The 21,244-nt window shown below is 35.0% G+C and overlaps 1 protein-coding gene across 1 annotated transcript in view; it reads right to left on the reverse strand.

Annotated features, from left to right (window-relative positions):
• RPS6KC1 (ribosomal protein S6 kinase C1) overlaps window positions 1–21,244 on the reverse strand; it is a 178,245-nt gene that overhangs the window by 98,916 nt on the left and 58,085 nt on the right. The window contains exons 5-6 of the mRNA XM_004424901.3: window positions 20,760–20,853; window positions 9,214–9,576 (exon numbers count right to left, since the gene is read on the reverse strand). Of these exons, the coding sequence (XP_004424958.1) occupies window positions 9,214–9,576; window positions 20,760–20,853 (457 nt within the window). The remainder of the gene's footprint in view (window positions 1–9,213; window positions 9,577–20,759; window positions 20,854–21,244) is intronic.

Here is a 21,244-nt window from a genome sequence, read left to right on the forward strand (position 1 = left end):
ACAGTTCCTTCCTCCTTCCGAGTTCACTACATTAGTAGTAACTGCTTTTTCCTGTTACAGATACTTCCTAGATCAACTAAAGAAAAAAACATAGTAGTGATGGGGATAGGAAAACAGAATAGGTGGCATATTTAAATAGTTTCAAATCTCTATTTTTAAAATCTGAGTTTTACTGTTTTAAAATGCTTTCTTCTAGTCAGTTTCAAAACAGTTAAGATCTAAAAAATTCTCAACCTAGGCAACATATTGAATTATAGTGAGAGCACATGCTTTATTCTAAAACAGAAAAGACAGTGGAAAATTTACATAAAAGAAATATTCTGAATTTGTTTAATACTGCTCTCCTTTGAAAAGTAAGATCTCAATTTCCAGATTAAGATGGACAAGTAGGTTCATAATCCAATGAGCAGCCCCTCTTTTCCAACTATATTACAATAATGAACAAAATACACAAGAGATCATAAAAGGCACAATTAAGGTTTAAATATAAGATAAAAATCTCTGTGGCAAGTGGGATTCATCCCAGGAATGCAAGAGCGGTTTAATATAAGAAAATCAATGTAATATACCACATTAACAGAATGAAGGGGAAAAAAAAAACAAACATGATCATCTCAATTGATGCAGAAAAAGCATTTGACAGAATCCAACACTCCTTCATGATAAAACCATCCAGAAAACTAGGAATAGAGGGAAACTCCTTCAACATGATAAAAAGCATCTGTGAAAAACCATTAACTAACATCATACTCAATGGTCCAAGACTAAAACCTTTCCTTCTAAGATCGAGAATAAGACAAGGATGCCCACTTTCCCAATGCTATTAAACGTTGTACTGGAAGTTCTAGCCAGAGTATTAGGCAAGAAAAAGAAATAAAGAGGCATCTATATTGAAAAGGAACAAGCAAAACTACATTTATTCACAAATAACATAACTCTATACAAAGAAATCCCAAAGAATCCACACAAAAGAACTACTAGAGCTAATAAATGAATTCAGCAAGTTGCCAGATATAAGATAAACACACAAAAATCAGTTGTGTTTTTATACACCAGGAATGAACTATCCAAAAAGAAAATTATTGAAACAATTCCATTTACAATAGCATTCGAAAGAATAAATACCTAGGAATAGATTTAACCAAGGAGGTGAAAGACTCATACACTGAAAACTACAAAACACTGCTGAAAGAAATTAAAGAAGATCTAAATAAATGGAAAGATATCCTATGTTCATGGATTAGAAGACCTAATATTGTTAAGATGGCAATACTTCTCAAATTTATTTACAGATTTAATGCACTCTCTATCAAAATTCCAACAGCCTTTCTGGCAGAAATTAAAAAGCTGATTTTCTTTAAAAAAAATTAATTAAAAATAAAATATGTCAATTATACCTCAATTAAAAAAAAACAAAAGGTGATTTTCAAATTTATATAGAGTTGTAAGGGGACCCAAATAGTCAAAACAATATTGAAAAAAAAGAACCAAGTTCTCAAAGGAGATCACAAATCAAAAAAGCTAGGGGCCAATGCATTGGAAGGCAAGAAGATCACACCACCACTGCCTATTAAAAACACAGCTTTTGGTCTAATTAGCCTTATACTATATCACACTTTTGTACTGAACTAGGCAATCCCTTAAAGATAAAATGGGCTAGACAATATTTTTGTAGCATCTTCAGAGTTAACAAACACCATAAACAAGTGAAATAAATTTTATTTTTAAACTTATACATTTTCATTTCTGAAATTCAGCAATAAGAAATCCTGTGACTTGCTTCCCTTTACCAAACACAGACTTACTACCTTTCTCACATATCCATCCATTCTAAACCAAAAAAGTTTTTTCTTTGGGTTTCCTAATATTCAAGTAACTCTCATTCAAAGGAATAAATCAATGGCCAAAATTGCTTTTTACAGCACTTGAGTATATATCATTATGAGTGCACAGAGACTAACCACATTCATAGGGCCTGCACATGTTCTAGAACCAACCCTACAATTCTGAGCTAGTATAAGTGACTCAAAGGAAACCTAGAAGTATATATGGGTTTGTGGTTCTCCAGGAATTCTTTTTTTTTTTTTTTTTTTTTTAGATTTTATTTATTTATTTTTTCCCCCCCAAAGCCCCAGTAGATAGTTGTGTGTCATAGCTGCACATCCTTCTAGTTGCTGTATGTGGGACGCCGCCTCAGCATGGCCGGAGAAGCAGCGCGTCAGTGTGAGCCCGGGATCCGAACCCGGGCCGCCAGCAGCGGAGCGCGCTCACCTAACCACTAAGCCACGGGGCCGGCCCACCTCCAGGAATTCTATTCCTCCTTGTGGGAAGGGGAAGAGTAGTCAAGACCCAGTAAGAGACCCAGAATGATGTAATACCTCAGCACACTAGGTCACAGTTTTTGACACATGTCTGGATATCCCTGAGAGCTTAGTACATGTACCCAGGGATGAGGTAAACTATAAAAAAATGGCTTGGTATTGCTTATTATACCATTTACCAGGATGAAAATTGTAGAAGATTGTTTGCATCTCTTATCTTAGCTGAGTAATAACCTCAAAAATAGTCTCACTGGTCAAAAATATCAGTAAGATTATCAAAGAAAAATTAGATGTCAACAACATCCAGGAGCTCTTTCATTGTAAGATTCATAGTCTACATGGGAGATTTAAACAGAAACAAAGGGAAAAGGAGGGGAGGGGAGGGCAGGGGAAAGGAGAAGGAAGGAAAGGGAAAGGGAGGGGAGAGGACAGGAGGGGAGGGGAGGGGAAAGGAGGGAAGGGAAGAGATGAGATCTCATTCTGAAGGGTCATCACTCAATTTTATATTTTTACCAAAAAGCATTTTATAATCACTATCACAGTACCTGGTATACACAAGTAACAAAAACTTGTTGAATGGTCGACTGGACGGATAGATGGTTGAATAAGCAAACAAATGGGTAGAAAGAAAAAGAATGAATACTCAAAATAAGAAAATTTAAAAATGTTTGATAGTCCAGAAGACTTGTTGCTTCTCCATTTCAAAAAGCTAATCTAATTAGGGAAGAAATACGTGAGAAGTAACATGGTATAGTGGAAAGAAGACAAGATTTGAACTCAGAAAGACCTAGATTTAAATCCTGGCTGAAAATCTTATCGGCTTGTATCGTTGAGCAAATTGCTTACTTTATGTAAGTCTTAGTTTTCTCCACCTGTAAAATGGGGATTACAGTATCTACCCTACAAACACAATAAATCAGCAGTTTTCGAACCTGGAACAAACTAAACAAAACCAGCTCTCAAATCAATTCTGTAATTCAAAATGTAGCCCACAGATGGGTGTTACTAACAATGCTCGCCATCTGGTAGCTTCCTGTTTTAAATAATTATTCTTGCTAACTAGGTGCCAAGCTTTTAGAATCATTACATTAAATGTTTGCACCCTCTGAATTTTAGTGTCCTTAGACAAAGTCCATTATGACCAGCCATAGTTGTTCTGACGATTAAAAGTAACGTTAAGAAAAATCTCTTGTACAGTGACAAGCATGTATTAGATAATATACTATTGTTGTTATTTAAATATTTCATTAATACCTTTATGTCATTTATTTGCCACTCTACATTATCACAATTATTCCAATAAGCCCACACTGAGAATACAGATTAATCCTATCAGCCACTTGCAGAAATATATAAACAAGACAGAAATGAAAGGATATGTATTGAAATATTCTCTTCAAAGATTCAAGCTGATTCCTTCAATCTTGACTTTTGGATTTTCTATCTGAAATCCCTAAAGACCTGAGGACTTAGAAGAGTAGAGGGTACTTTAATTTCAAGAGCCATTTCTAGACTGAGGGAAGAAGTAAAGTGTCAGGTCCAAAAGGAGAATTCAAAGTTACTACTGACAGGGTATGCTTTTTCTCTGCTAGATGGGCAAACAGAACTGCCACTATTGTGTTTTGCATCTAGTCTCAGCTGTGCAAACACCAGTTAGGTAAGAAAAACATCAAACCATCTTTATCAGATCTACAAACAACCCCGATAAACTCCTTTATGATGAATAGTTTAGTTAAGATGAATAGTCAGTATTTAGAATAAAAAAATTTGCCAACTCATAAGAACCTCTGTACAAAGCATTCCTACTTAGCTCTGAAAGATTATTTTCTCTGGATTATCAGATATCCAGAAATAACCATTTTATTATAAAGCATGCCAGTCCAAACCAAGGTCACAGATAACAATTCTTATAGCAAGAGTTAAATTAAAATGATTCATAGGTATTACTAGTTGTAGTGATGTAGCAATAACAGTTTTGCCACACTAGAACAAACTTTCCCCAAGGAAACATCTCTTCTGCTCATAAATGTCAAGTAAGCTTACAAGCTAGAGCCTCCAATTTCCTCACAAATTAAAGAATAATGTCCATAACACTCAACGTGATAAACTGAAAGCTTTTCTTCTAAAATTAGGAACAAGACAAGGATGCCCACTTTCACCACTTTATTCAATATAGTAGTGGAAGTCCTAGCCAGAGCAATTAGGCAAGAAAAAGAAATAAAAGGGATCCAAATCAGAAAAGAAGAAGTAAAACTGTCTCTATTTGCAGATGACATGATATCGTATATAGAAAACCCTAAAGACTCCACCAAAAAACTGTTGGAACTAATAAACAAATTCAGTAAAGTTGCAGGACACAAAATCAATATACAAAAATCAGTTGTGTTTCTACATACTAATAACAAACTATCAGAAAGAGAAATTAAGAAAACAATCCCATTTACAATTGCATCAAAAAAGAATAAAATACTAAGGAAAAAATTTAACCAAGAAGGTGAAAGATCTGTACACTGAAAACTACAAATCACTGATGACAGAAATTGAAGACGACAAAAATAAATGGAAAGATATTCCATGACCATGGACTGGAAGAAGTAATATTGTTAAAATGTCCATACTACACAAAGCAATCTACAGATTCAATGCAATTTCTATCAAAATTCCAATGGAATTTTTCACAGAGTAGAAAAAACAATCCTAAAATGTGTAGGGAACCACAAAAGACCCTGAACAGCCAAAGCAATCTTGAGAAAAAAGAACGAAGCTGGAGGCATCAAATTTCCTGATTTCAAACTATATTATAAAGCTATAGTACAGTACAGTATAGTAATCAAAACAGTACAGTATTGGCATAAAAGAGACACATAGATCAATGGAACAAAATAGACAGCCCAGAAATAAACCCATGCATATATGTCAACTAATTTATGACAAAGAAGCCAAGAATATACACTAGGGAAAGGATAGTCTCTTCAATAAATGGTGTTGAGAAAAATGGACAGCCACATGCAAAAGAATGGCACTGGACCCATAAACCATACACAAAAATCAACTCAAAATGGATCAAAGACTTGAACATAAGACCTGAAACCATAAACTCCTAGAAGAAAACACAGAGAGTAAGCTCCTTGACTTCGGTCTTGGCAATGATTTTTTGGATTTGACACCAAAAGCAAAGGCAACAAAAACAAAAATAAATACGTGGGACTACATCAAACTAAAAAACTCTGCACAGAAAAGGAAACCATCAGCAAAATGAAAAGGCCACCTACCAAATGGAAGAAAATATTTGCAAATCATATATCTGATAAGGGGCTAATATCCAAAACATATAAAGAACTCAGACAACTCAATAGCAAAAAAAAAACAAACAATCTAATTAAAAAACGAGCAGAGGAACTGAATAGACATTTTCCCAAAGAAGACATACAAAATGTCGAATTTCAGGTACATGAAAAGGTACTTAGTATCACTCATCAGGGAAATCCAAAGCAAAACCACAATGAGATATCACTTCACACCTGTCAAAATGGCTTTCATCAAAAAGAGGTAACAAGTGTTGGTGGGGATGTGGAGAAAAGGGAACTCTTGTGCACTGTTGGTGGGAATGTAAATTGGTACAGCTACTATAGAAAACAGTATGAAGGCTCCTCAAAAAATTAAAAATAGAACTACCATATGATCCAACAATTCCACTTCTAGGTACATAACCGAAGGAAACAAAATCACTATCTTAAAGAGATATCTGCACTCCCATGTTCACTGCAGCATTATTTACAATAGCCAAGACATGAAAACAACCTAAGTGTCCATCGATGGAGGAATGGATAAAGAAAATGTGGTATATGCAGTCATGTACCACATAACAACATTTCAGTCAACAACGGACTATGGGGGCCCAGCCCCGTGGCACAGCCGTTAAGTGCACGCGCTCTGCTGCTGGCGGCCCGGGTTCGGATCCTGGGCGCGCAGCGACGCACTGCTTGTCAGGCCATGCTGTGGCGGCGTCCTACATAAAGTGGAGAAAGATGGGCACAGATGTTAGCCCAGGGCCAGTCTTCCTCAGCAAAAAAAGGAGGATTGGCATGAATGTTAGCTCAGGGCTGATCTTCCTCACAAAAAAAAAAAAAAACTGACTACGTATATGACAGTGGTAGCATAAGATTAGTACCATATAGCCTAGGTATGTATCAGGCAATACCATCTAGGTTTGTGTAAGTACACTCTACGATGTTCACACAAAGACGAAACTGCCCACAGCTAGTTCTCAGATATATTCTCAGAACATATCCCCATTGTTAAGTGACGCACGACTGTACATACAACAGGATATTCTTCAACCATAAAAATGAAGAAAATCCTGCCATTTGCAACAGCATGGATGGACCTTGAGGGCCTTATGCTAAGTGAAATAGACAGAGAAAGACACTGTATATTCTCACTATATGTGAAATCTAAAAAGAACCAAACTCATAGAAACAGAGAACAGATTGGTGGTTGCCAGAGAAAAAGGGTGCAGGGTAGGTGAAATAGGTGAGGGTGGCCAAAGGTATAAACTTCCATTTATAAGATTAATAAGTTCTGGGGATGTAATGTACAACATGGTGTCTAGAGTTAACAATACTGAATCGCATATTTGAAAGTTGCTAAGAGAGGAGATCTCAAAACGTCTCATTACAAGAAAAAAAACAACTATGTGAGGTGATGGATGTTAACTAAACTTATTATGGTAATTATTTCACAATATATACATCTTTCAAATAATTGTGTTATACACCTTTAACACAATGTTATATGTCAATTACATCTCAATAAAACTGGGGGAAAAATTTTTTTTTAAAAAGAATAATGTCCATGTGTCTGTTAGGTGGTGACTGGTATACTTTTAAATAGAATCCAAAGACCAGAAGTATTGCCCTGACATTACATTTGAAACACAGTTAAATGTATAACCATGAAGACTGAAACAGAGATTTTATATATTGGTTAAAAATTAGAATTCTGTGACTGCGGTTCCCACAGTTTGCATAAATAAAAATTGATCACATTATGAATAAACAATAAAAAGCTAAAAGCAATTAGTCAATTATAACTTTTTGGATTGGATGGCACACTAACAAAAAACCATCCAGGGCAGGAATGGATATTGTGGTTTCAGAAAGACAGGCATACAAAAAAAGAAAACACGTTTAAATGGTAACATTCCTTAAGATAGAGGTCTAAGCAGGTTCGGTATCAAGTTCTAGTGGAGAATTAATTCACTACCATAATCACAAAGAAACTAACTAAACTTGCTGATATGCATCCATAATTCTCATTTTGAAGAAAAGATTTTTATTTTTCTGGTGCCATCAAGTGGTAACATTACAAAGTGTTCTAAGGTTAAATGCAAAGAAGTTTTAGACAGAAAAATATCACACTAATGTGTTTTATCTATATCAATTAAATACTAGTGATGTTTTAGCACAAAGCTATCTAAAAAGAAAAGGGAAAAATATCAGAGCTGACTGCAACTCATTTCCATTTTAAACTCCCAACCCAAAATGAGAATTAAGACAAAGAAGAAAAATGAGTACATCTTTAAGACCAGAATGCTCCAGTAGCCAACAAAAAACCCCAATAGACTATGAAACTATTTGAAAAACAGAAATTTTTATCAAAATGATGTATCAGTGACACCATAAGAAATGCTCCCTGATGAAACTCCATTAACATTGCAATAAAAGAATTATTTTTAAGGCAAAATCCCAAAAGGACAAAGAGATTGAGAGAGAAAACAGCAATGACAAAATTTGAGAAGCTAGAAAGTAGACAGATGACTGGTTACTGACTTGGGAAACTCAAGAAAGCTGCCTAGCTAACACGGCACTATAAATCTCTGCAAAACTTCAGGAATTGGCGGCACTGGGTAGCTGTGGAAGTGAGAGTGAAGGCTAGAAACAAGCGAATTAGTCAAAATCCCGGTCCAGAAGCAGTTAGGACGCCACTACACACACTCCCTCCTCCGCTCCATATACCAAGCATTCCTCTTTACACCACATTAGAAGACTGAAAGTTTACACTCAAGGAAGAGTAAAACAGAAGGCTTCCGGACTATAGGACACCAGGCATAGCGAGGGTGGGAGTACCTAGTAAAACAGTGTTAGTAATACAAGACACTGGTCATCTGAATGGTACTAACAAGTCAAAGACCACAGAATAACAATGAAAATGATAATTTTCTGGAAAGAAAACCATTGGAAGAAGGTTCTGTCAACCTTTGATGATTGTGTCCAGAAAGTCATGTAACTAACTGCAGTATGCTTCACTCTGCTGCTATAAGGAAAAGGCAAATGACTAAAACAAAAACTGATGCTTTAAAAGAAAGGAAGTTCTACTTACAGACATTCAGGTCTACATGTCTCATATCATCCCCATTAATTAGCTGAGAATTTACTGCAACTAACAAAGAACAGAATAGTAGGCAAATCTGAGAACCTTTTACACTCTTACTTTAAAAGCCCATTTCATCTCCCCCCTGTAGGCCATCAAGAGTAAATGCACTAAAGAATCTCTGTGAATACTCCTGTGACATGAAGGCTGGTGAACACACATCAGAAAAAACAGACTACTATTCATACAAGAGACTTGGAGACTTGATTTTTTTTTTAAATCCTGTTTTTGTTGATTAATTGATCAAAGTAGAGAGTTAAGTATCTCTGATACTGTATTCCATCTCTTGTAACTAAAAGTATATATCCATATTTAGGTCATTTAATCTTCAGCAATTTCTCATTTTCAGTCTTATTTTTACATAAGATTATACACAAGATACAATTATATGCATATATTTTTTTTTCCAAATACCAACATAAGAATACACCAAAACATATTATTACAGATAAAATTGTACCTTGAACACCTTCTAGGAGTAAATCAACTCCCTTCCTATAAAAATCAGAGGCAGCTTCATAGTCATCTTCTTCTTCCTTTTTTAAAGCCAGCTTTATTAATTCTCCTGCTTTCTCCAAATAATCTCTCTTGCCAAGCCTGGATTTTAAACTGCCTGGAAAGAGGCTACGACTTTCCCGTTCTTCTTCTGTTTTGTTTTGTTCGCTGTCAGAAGCAACAGCGCCTAGTGCTGAAGAATCCGAAGATTGGTTGAGACCAGAAGTTCTAATGGGAGAATTTTGATTGGAAGCCATTCCATCATCTAACTCAGCAAGAGAATCCACATCAACAGTAAGGGATATCAGATCGCTGTCACTGGAGAAGCCTAGAAATATTATCAGAAGAGTAAACAAATATTAAATTGAGAATCAGCCAAAAGAATATAAATTACGCTATTCATTTTTTCATACTATCCAAATCAATTAGGAAGGCTGTAATTTACTGATGGAAGTCAGTATCTAGCAATTTGTTTCAGCTTAGTTCATTCATTTTTGCACTCTCTCTCTATAGCTCTGGAAGACAATCTCTTTGTCTTAATTATCAAACTAAAACTGAAGACAAGTCTTTATCTAGCCTTGTTGTCAAAAGGAGTCTTGACCACAAGATCTTGTAAACCGTTTATAGAAAGCTGATGCTTGTACACACAGCTACTGTGAACAACATTATGAAAAGGGGGAAAAAAGCTTTAGAGTAAAACAAAAAGAAATCCTTGAATCTCAGCTCTTAAAACTTACTATGCGACCAACATTAAGTTATTTAATAATATTACTTATTATGCAAGGCTTTAAATGAGGAATAGAGTTAGTGCGTGTAAGGCATAATAGACTATCACTAAATTATAACTATTACAGCAATTATATAATAATTATTTAACTATTATACAATGTATCCTCAGAGGTGTGCTTTTAGGTAACCACCCATATCTGGAAAATGTATGTCATTTAGTGTTTTTTTAAAAGGACTGAATTTTTAGAAATTTTTATTTCAGTAACTTCCACAAGCTTCTGGATAGAGCTTTGGTCTGTACTGACATCTTAGTTTTCTGACAGAAAACGAATAATAGGTGTTATTGAAACATTTAGCAATGAAAATTACCTCTCCCATTTCACATAACTGACTTCATGATAAATGAGCATGACCTACAACAACGGTTATTAAACTTTCTGGTCTTAGGACCTCCCTTTACCTTCTTCAAAATGAGGACCTCAAAGAGCTTTTGTTTATGTGGATTATATCTGCAAATATTTACCAATATTGATATTCAGAAAACAGACTGAAAAATTTTTAATTAAACAGTAAAGCCCATTACATGTTAACATAATTTTTATAAAAAATAATATATTTTCCAAAACAAAAAATTATTTAGGGAGAGAAGTGGCATTGTTTTACATTTTCGCAAATCATGTTAACTGAAGAGGGCTAGATTCTCATATCTGATTCTGCCCTCAATCTGTTGTCATATGTTGTTCTGGTTGAAAGATTTGAAGAAAATGCTACATAGATGTGTAATTGAAAATGGAGTGAATATTTTAGTAACCTTTTCAAATAATTGTAGATATTGTTTTCTGATACTACACAAAAACTCAACAAGCGGTAGTTTCTTAAAGCTTAGTTGCTATGTAGAATATAAATTCCTATCAATGAAATTTTTGTTTCTGGTACATTCAAATCCACTGGTCTGTCTGGCACACTGAATTGATCTTTTATCCATGCATGAGTTGATAACATCACACATTAGTCATTTTGAAAATACTGGTTCCCTGAGTTACACAGATCTTCTAAATGGTGACAAATTTCATTATTACAATATCCCCCCAAAAATCACATTTGTTACTATCACCACTAATCTCATCAGAAAATTCTGTAAGTATTGGGAAACTGTCAAGCTTAACATGGCAGATACAAGCTCTCCAAAATTCTAATCTTGGGTTGAAAACTCGAATTTTATCATTGGCAAAAATTACTGTCAGTTATTTTCCTTGAAGTGTCAGCTCACTTTATTCACTTTCAAAAAATATCTACCAAATTAAAAAATATATATATATATATCTACCAAATATCCAAGTCTGAATACTGACAGTTTGTCTGCCAATCATTCTTTCAAGCAAAAATCGTGTCCCAGGAAAAAAAGCAGCTAGTTTATGGTTCAAACAACTGTACAAGTGCTTTTCCTCAAGACAACCATGGTAGTTCAATATGCAGAAGAGTTTTATGTATAGTTCCATTTCCTCACACAGAATATCAAAAAGACATGCACCCCAGGGCTGAGATTTAATAAAATTAACAGTTTTTACTGCTTTATCAAGGACATTCTTAGGTGCAATTAGCATTGGTATTACTATAAGTGTGTGCAATGATTACTGTTACAGTCTGATGTCACTGTCACTGTCTTGATTCATGCTCAGGCACAGCAGTTTTACCCACCATTGCTTTTGCATCATCAGTGCAAATGTCAACACAATGAAAAATGCAAATAATTTCCTGGATTATTATCAAAATAGTTTCTGCCTTGGGGACCCCCTGAAAAGATCTCAGGAATACTCAGTGGTCTGAAGATCATACTTTGAGAGGCAACTGATCTAGTTCATTAAATAAGATTGACAATAGGGTTATGTAAAAATTAGGTTTGGGAACAACCAGGAGATCTTTATCACCAATGAATACTGATTACCAAGTTTCTCAGAAAAGAAAATGTATTAAGAAGAAAATCATTTCTTCAGAATCATATACTAAGCCAAAATTAAAGGTGGATTGGACTATACCATTCCAGATCAGGGGTCAGCAAACTTTTTTTCTGAGAGCCAGAGAATGAATATTTTAGGCTTTGTGGGCCACATAATCTCTGTCACAATTAATCAACTCTGGTATTGCAGCATGAAAGCAGCCACAGACAATACATAAATGAATAAGCATGGCTGTGGTCCAATAAAATTTCATTTATGAATGTTGAAATTTGAATTCCATAGAATTTTCACATTCCACAAAATAATATTCCTTTGAATTCCATCAACCATTTAAAAGTGTAAAAACCATTCCTAGCTTGTAGGTCATATAAAAACAGGTAGCAGGCCAGATCTGGCCCACGGGCCATAGTTTGTCAACCCCTATTATAGACTTAAATTGCTTACTTCATGTCAAATAAAGTAAGTTAGGGTAAAAACATGTTTACTGGCAGCTTAGTTCAAATTTCAAGTCAGCTTTAGACACTATTTTGGCACCCTATCAATATATCCTGTTTTCAGAGGTTTTTTTCCAAATCCTTAGAATGCCCATAAAGAACTAATTTTGTTCCCTAAAAGCAACGGATTTCATTAAATCCACAATTTCAGATGAGATTCATTGGACCTAGTGGAAATCTTTTCAATTCCCTGACATTTCAACTGTACAGACAGTACTTGAAAATCAAAATCTTTTACAGCAATCTACAAAATTATTTATCCACTGTCCTGAAAAGTACATAAACTTTATAAGAGATTTTTAAAATAATTTTTAAATACTTTATGTATTTCAAAGCAAATTTATTTCCTTAAATGGTGTCATTATATAACTTGGTCCATTGAAATTAATAAACAAATAGACAAAGTCAAAAAAATGTTCTGGTTTATACGGCTAATCACAAAAGAAAGGAAATGCTGCTATAAATCTTTTGTCTGCTCTCCTGTGTCTTGCCACTATAACCTTCACATCATCTATCACATTGTACTGTTTCATGCTTGGCCTGATCTTCCTTTCAAACAAGAACAATAATACCAAAGGGCAAGAGGGTAAAGTTATGTGTACTCAGTTTCTTGACTTTTGACCACAAAAATCTAGTGACATAGTCATATTTCCTCTTACCTTTCCAACCTCATTTTATTAGCAAAGGAAATCATAATTAAATGAAATTAGACCAGAAAAGTAAGATCACCAAAACACCTAGGGAGAAAGTCAGACAGTAAAAGTAATAAATATTCTATACAAATTACTTCCTTTTCAAATTCTACCTAATTTTAAATGAAGAATCTTTCAAAGTAAGCAACCAAATAAAAACTAGCAGGTTAGGAAGAGGAATTTTTTTAGCCTAACTGGGAGAAGCAAAGGGAAACAAAATGACTGCTTCTGGTTTAACCTTTTTGGAAGACAATTTGGCAGTTCCTATCAGATGCAAAATATGTTTATATCTTTGACCTAGAAATTCAGTAATTTCTACCAAAAACAATTAGAGATGTGAAAAAAGATCTATATACAAGAATACCCATCATAAAAATTAATGAAAATTTGGAAATAACAAATTCCTAATAATAGGAAACTATGGTACACTCTATGACAAAATATTATACAGCTATTAAAAACTGTTACAGAAGAATGTTTAATACTAAAGTATTCATGATCTATTACACAAAGACAAACTGCAAAGCAGTGTTTTGCTATAATTTTAATTTAAAAACACAAAGAAAAAAGGCTAGAAAAGTACACTAAACACTAACAGTAATTTTCTCTGTATGGTGGCATTACAGGTGACTCTTATCATATATTCCTTGTATGTACATGGCAAACCCTTAAGGTTCTGTATATAAGGGATATCAAAGGAGATGCAGCAAGGGCTAAAACTGGGAATTTGTTTGCGAATAAAGATATGTTATACAGATATCATTTATGAAATATAGGCCTGTATGAATCATCCAGCAGCCAGCGCCAAGGAACTCCTAATTTAAGCGAGAAGATAGAAATGACTATAAAGACAGATCTGTTTAAAGCAGACTAACCCCTAACACTTCTTCCTTGTCTATCTTCTTCCTTTAATTCTCCTCTTAAGATGCAACCTACCATTCCTGAAAAGCCTAACCCTATCATATCTCCTTGACCATACAGTGCAACTAACCATCTTCTAGTACTCTCTGATATCTTTCTCCTCCATATTTAAGCAATTTCTAAATTCCTTTCTTCTCAATGAAGTATTCCTCAAACAGCTCAAGAAGAACACGCCCCTTCACCACCACAATGAATTTTGTATATATACATATGTATACATATATATGTGTGTGTATATACACACACACTCAGTACCTAGTCTATTCCTCTTAAATCCTTAACATATCTACTGAATACAGTGCTTGCTTAACTCCTTGAAATCATGGGCCTGTCATTCAACCTCTTTTATACAAAGCTACATATAAACATCACATGAAGTAGAGACTAGCTCCCTAAAGCCCAGAAAGAAAGTTAACAAGTAAGATATAGGGAGGTTCTCAGTTAAGGTGAGTAGGAAGAACATTGTGGAAAAGGCAGGGCAACAACTGACAATACAGCGACTATCTGTCAAAAGTTAAACCAACCTGAAGTCAATCCATGTTTAAAGGGGCCCTCTGGGCCAGCATGAGAGTAAAAGACGCATCCTTCACCAACACCATCAAGTCAAAAACCTAAGCCTTTTTTGGAAGGATACAGGGGTGGGGGAAAGTCAAAGGTTCTATGAAAGCGTTCTGCCTCCAGGTTCCTATCACAGAGATTCAAGTCTCGGGGCTATTAGAGGGCCCCAGGTGACTGCTTAAAAGGCAGCTACAGACATGAGGGGTTTATTTAGCATCCCAGTTCACCTACCTACCCTCACCTTCTGTGCTTTGAACTGCTCAGAGTAGGGCAGTATAGTGAAATGTGTCTAGGATACCATCTCTGAAAGGCACCAGGGGAAAAGGTTGAGTTGCCATAGAAAGAAATCTTTATACTATAAACTATCAGAAATCTGTATTTGAAGACCATCTGCAAAAAGAGATCAGTTTCCTTTAGAACAACAGGTGGTCTCTCATGGCCGACTATATATAAAATACATGGCCTCATTATTATTAGCTGATAGCTTTCACTGAGCCCTGAGGTTCAAATATTGCCATAGTCAACAAAAGGGAATTTCTACTTTTCCTAGTAGCAATGACTCATGCTTCACACACAAAGCAAGTTATCTAGCCAGCAGAACAAAGGTCACCCGGAGGTAGAAGACATACATATCAATCTCCATTAAGAAACAAGCCTTTATAAATATGATTTTAAGTGAACACCTAAAGCTGAAACTTGATGCTAGTTAAGACTCCTGTACTCGATTACCAACTCATCATTTAGTAATAGCTATTGCTACCGAAAAGAAACATTCCTTTGATGTTTCACATTTTTATAACGTCCTTGGGACCTGTCTTTGCCTCACCCTTGAAAACTTATGAAAAGAGTATCAGAATATCTACCGTATATTTGGTGAATAACAAAAGAAGCTCAGAAAACAACACATCAATCACAATTATAAGCTTAATACTGTTATCTTATGATGAACAACAAAAATCTATGAGTTGGCTTTCCTTTCTACCTAATAAACTTTTTATGCTGCTCTACTCCATAATCTTCTCTGCAAGTCAAACCTGTTACCTGCACACAAGTAGCTCACACTGAACTTTCTACATCAAATATGTATGCTCACTGCCTTCCTCTCTATAAAATTAAATCTCCGCATTTCACAACATAGTTCTGTGATTGCTATTAAATATCAGGAGTGCCTGACTGCCTTAGGCACATGGCTTAACTTCTCTGAAATTCCAATTTTTAATTAAATAATTAATAAGAGATTTATGTGTATCATTCCCAATGTTCCTTCTACTCTAAAACCCGTTCCTACAGTATATTGAGAAATTTTTATTATTTGTCTCACCCAACTCCTAAACTCCAACATTATCCAACATTATCCTCAATAGCCCTAGGGTTTTTAAGAGTCAATATTGATAATTTGTATCATTGGTTTTACATGCACACATACCCACAATGACACATTCTCATTTGTGCTTATCTTGAAAAAAATGACCTGTTCTTTTTCTCCTATTTATTTCAAGTTCCCCCACCAAAGAAAATTCACCTAAAAAGGGACAGTGAATAAAAGCTAAGTAGATAAGCACTTAAGAGAAAAAGGAACATCAAACTGAATAAGCACACTCTAACATAATACAGCAGGGCCTAAAATAATCTCAGTGACAAGATTTAGAGTTCTCATGGTGCCACCTAGTGGACATTTGCACTAAATTCTACTTTAAATTTAAATTACTTTTAATTAGGCTTTCTATATTTTGTCATCCTACACTACATGGTGTAGTGCACAGACTTTAAGTTTGTCTTAAAAACTGATTTAGGGTGTTAAGTAGTCAATCAACTGAAGAATATTCCTTTTTAAAATGATCCTGCCCCAAAGACTCAACTTTAAATCGACTAAATGAAAATAACACCAATAAGAAAAAGAAAATATAATAATAATAAAAAGGTATTTTGATACAGAAGAATTTTTTTCAAACTTAAATAGCTATACACCTTTCCAATTAGTCCCCCCTAATGTTTTAAGTATAATCAACAGTATTCAAGTTAACACAGTTTAACTATAATCTTCGTGCTTATCTACATAATGGAAAAAATTATTACCCTGCCATCAAATTAATACACAAATCTTGAAAGTGATTTTAAGAGATCCCTTTCAGAGACCAGTGATAGATGCTATTCTCAAAATGTACACCGCATTTACTCTAAAATAGTTAATCCAAGACAGTTTAATAGATCCTTTCTTGTGTCTACAATTCTTACAATGAGCACCTAGGAAGATCTTAATCTACAATTTACAGGCAAAAAAAAAAAGGTAAATTTGCCTACTCAGGGAGACATTCAAGAATATTCACTCTTAAGAGCTGCTACATAGAAGAAGCTGATCTCTCCCTTTGTATTTGTGGTTATGATCACCTAATTATTTTCTCTTATTTGCTGCATACACCTGGAAAATGTCCCTCCCAAAACTGCAAAGGAAGTCAAGTAACGTATTAGGAAGAGGAAATGACACAGGTTACCAGATGAGACTATAGCAACATCAAAGGCTCCAACATCAAGGCCAGCATGACAGTAAAGCAAACTACATCCTTCAAAGAGGCCAACAAATGAGTGAAAAATGTCAAGAAGCTCAATTCCCATGTACCATTTTGGCCAGATATCCACAAACGTCATAGTAACTTCATAGCTAAGTTTAAAGATTTTATTTATTTTATTTTTTCCCCCCAAAGCCCCAGCAGATAGTTGTATGTCATAGCTGCACATCCTTCTAGTTGCTGTATGTGGGACTCGGCCTCAGGATGGACGGAGAAGTGGTGCCTCGATGCGCACCCGGGATCCGAGAAGTGGTGCCTCGATGCGCACCCGGGATCCGAACCCAGGCCACCAGCATTGCAGCGCACGCACTTAACCACCAAGCCACAGGGCCGGCCCGCTAAGTTTAATCCAACAAAAAAGATGGAAGTTTCAAAAGGAAATAAGAAGTTAACAATCAATTAAATCTTTTTTCATCTTTGAGAAAATATAGAGTTTAATTTTTCTGAACAAAGGAGATCAAGAGTAACTAGCATTTTATTTTAAAAACATAAAACAACGTTAACCTTTTATCTAAAAACCTACTGAATAATTTTATAATTTTCAACTTCATATTAGATAAAATATATTTACCAGTTAATCACCAAATTATTGGTTTTTATGAAACCTTAAATGGGTTTCCTTTATCCCACCGTGCTATAAAAAGATAATTTTTTTAAAAACCACTAACCCAGCTCTTCATGTTTTTCTCAGAAAACTTTCTTTCAAGGTAAATTAAGACTTGTTGATTGCATTTTTATGGTACTAATAAAAATAATGATCACTTAGCCTCTACATCTGTTCTCTGAGAGGTGATATACTTGCCATGTCATTCTAACTCTAACCGAAGGACCTTGAAACAGCAGACTATATATTAAGATTTGCCCCTCTGACTCATTCCATTGGCAAATTAAATTACAAGTATGAAAAACGAATCCACCTTCAAAACATCATTTAAAGTACTACACTCAGAGGAGTTGTTATGGAGTGAATCACTTCCTCACATTTTGGGTCTAAATCCAAATCACACGCATTTGCCACCACAATCCCTCTACAACCCTCCCTTTCGCTGCATACCTATGGGGCTTGGCTGGCTGCCGGCTTTCCTGCTCTTTTGCTACTAGAAGCCCCTCCCCCACCCCACCCCCTTGGTTTGTCTCCTGGGTTTGCAGACCTTTTGGTATGAAAGTAAATCTTCCACTTGCCCAGCATGCCAGACAATCTCAAAGTCATTTCCCCTCTCAAATAACAATGAATTTGCAAGCTGTATGACACTCTGATCTGTATTTGTCAACAAGGTGTCTTTCAGCGGGATTAATTAGCCAGGCATAAAGGCTTTCAAAGGGAGGGGGTAAAAAACATAAGCATTAACAGCATTTCCAGTTCATGTGTTTCATTCTTCATGAATCACAGTGTGTTTTACAGATGGTAATATAGTTGGAAAACTAACTATGCACTGAAAAGATAAATTGGCATTTACTTTAAGGTATAACTCTTTCTCTGTGTTTTTAACAGAAATGTTGCCTCTTATAAAAGATAATTCCTTCTAAGGAAAACCCATCTTTTTGAAACCTCAAAGGTAAACTCTGCAACAACTGCTGTAGGCAGGGTGGCCCAAGCTGCCCAGTTTGCCCGAACCAGTCCTGGTTTATGCTTGCTGTCTTGGTGTACTTATTAACAGCATCCTCTTTAATTTTCAGAAGTGTCTGAGTTTGGACAATAAGTTAAGAGCTCGGCCTAGCTTTAGGTTATATCTCTTTTAACATTAATACAGCCACCCTTTTATCCTGAACAGCCTTCCATATTTTAGAAAATATTCTTCCATCTCAAGAAAAGTCATTCCTAATAATAATGCTCCCCTCCTTCTCTCCTAAACTACAGCAGAGGACAACTGACGTTTGCACCGCTCCCACCCATGACTACCTTAAACTAAAATAGGCTCCTGAGACACCCTTCTCTCACCATGGCTGACTCCCACCTAGTAATAAAGGCTTATTGTGGGTATCAAAAGAACATAACCATTCCCAAATCACCCAACTTTCAATTCTCATATCAAAAAGTAAAGAGAAGGAGAAAAGAAACATTCTGCAATTTCCAAGAACTGTACTCATCATTGAATATTTTCCTACAAATCTTTCTAGCTCTCCTATTTGTCCTATATTAGACGTCACCGAATCAGCAAGTTGCATAGGTGGAAAACACCCTCTCCCTCTTTCTCCAGAGGAGGGTTATCTCTGAGGCAACAACCAGATCAGGTTATCCCAGATAAGTCACCTTTCAAGGAAACTAGTTCTATTAACAGAATGACATTGGGATCCCGAGCAGGGACTAATTAAATTTTCCAAAGCCTAGAAAGGATCTCAGATCAAAATAGGTGATGAGGAATAGATTTTTTTCCCAAAAAACATATGATGGATTGTAAAGTAAAATTACTGTCAATAATGTTTTTCTATGATCTTGGCTGATTCAAGATGGAGTCAAAGGTATTGAGGACTCAGTGGAGACCCCTGAGCCTGAGGTCTCCACACATTACACAGAACACTGGGTGTAAGTTAATGGACTTTGCTTTTAAGGCAATGGGAGCAACCATGAAAAACAAGAAAAGTTAATCACTTCTTAATGTGGTAGCACCAGAAAAAATTATAAATTTTATGTTCTTCAGCCCACACAATGGATGAGAAGTTCTTGCTCCTAGCAAATCAAGACAGGAATTTACTGCAACAGATCTAGGTCAATGTGTCTGTTGATATGACATCAGTACATATCTCCACAAAAACATCACTGCAGTGAGATTATGGCTACCTCTCATGTTAGTCATAAAGCATCCTCCTCTACCATAAACTCTTACTCATGAAAGAGATCAAGAAATATTATCTACTCTTTGATTTTACTTTTATATAAACCAAACCTAAGCTACTTCAAACAAATCTAACTACCTATTTTTAAGGATTCTCCCCACCCCTGTCCCTAGACCTCTTATTTTTTAATTCCAAAATCTTCCCTGGAAGAAAACTAACTAAGGAAATCCAAAGACCAAAATGTATGTATTTTAAATCTTCACAGAAATTTAAGGATAGCTTAATAAAGGAATAAAACAAGAGATTAGGCATTTTGAATTAAAGTGACTACAAGTACGAAAATTGTTTTGGTTTAGACTCATGTTGTTATAAAACATATCAGAAACCCTAAAAACTACCTTAGGTTTATTCTTTCTAGGTATATGACTAAACTTTTAAACCCAGTCTTGAAATTAATTGTCTAAAAGTCAAATGCTGCTACATGAACTTTAGCAAGGCATTCTTATACTAAACAATACAAATTCTGAACAGTCATTACACCACATTTCATCAAATCTAAGATGCCATTAATTGTAGGATGAATCATTATTTTACACATCATTAAGAAAGAAAAAAGCTAACAATTAAATGTAAGATATCACAGACCCAATATTACGCACCCAATATCAGTGATGTTAAAATGTGAAGGAAAAAAAGTATCTTAGATTTAGTGAAATACTCTCAAATTTCTATATCCATCTATTTTTTGCAATGCAGATATGATATATAGTCTTCTGCAATCAAAACCATTGAAATTAAAACAATTAAAATCTCTTACCTTCTGTACTACACTCAGGAAAGCTATCAATGAGGGAATCCGAATAAGCTTCAGCAGGACCAATCAATTCAGAACCATCATTAATTATTCCACCCTATAAAGATCAGAGTAATTGTGTTTCATTGTCAATAAGAGTATTTAAAAATCAGTCATAAATGAAAAACAGTAATCTCAACTGAGTATGTATAAGGATTACATAAAACTATCTATCAATCTAAATTATCCTTGCTTTTAAAAAATCAGTAGGAATATCAATATTGGTTCATCAATTGTAACAAATGTACCACACCAATGCAAGATGTTAATAACAGGAAAAAAACTGTGAGGGGAAAGGGAATATATGGGAAAACTCCATACTTTCTCCACAATTTTTCTGTAAACCTAAAGTGCTCTAAAAATTATCCATTATAAAAAAATTCAATAGGAATATTATGTTAATAATAATATGTGGCTCTTTATAAAAGCATACTTTTTTAATCTATAAA

The sequence above is a fragment of the Ceratotherium simum genome, chromosome 2 (genome assembly GCF_057802395.1).
Source record: "Ceratotherium simum simum isolate JZ-2026a chromosome 2, ASM5780239v1, whole genome shotgun sequence".
Lineage (NCBI taxonomy): Eukaryota > Metazoa > Chordata > Mammalia > Perissodactyla > Rhinocerotidae > Ceratotherium > Ceratotherium simum.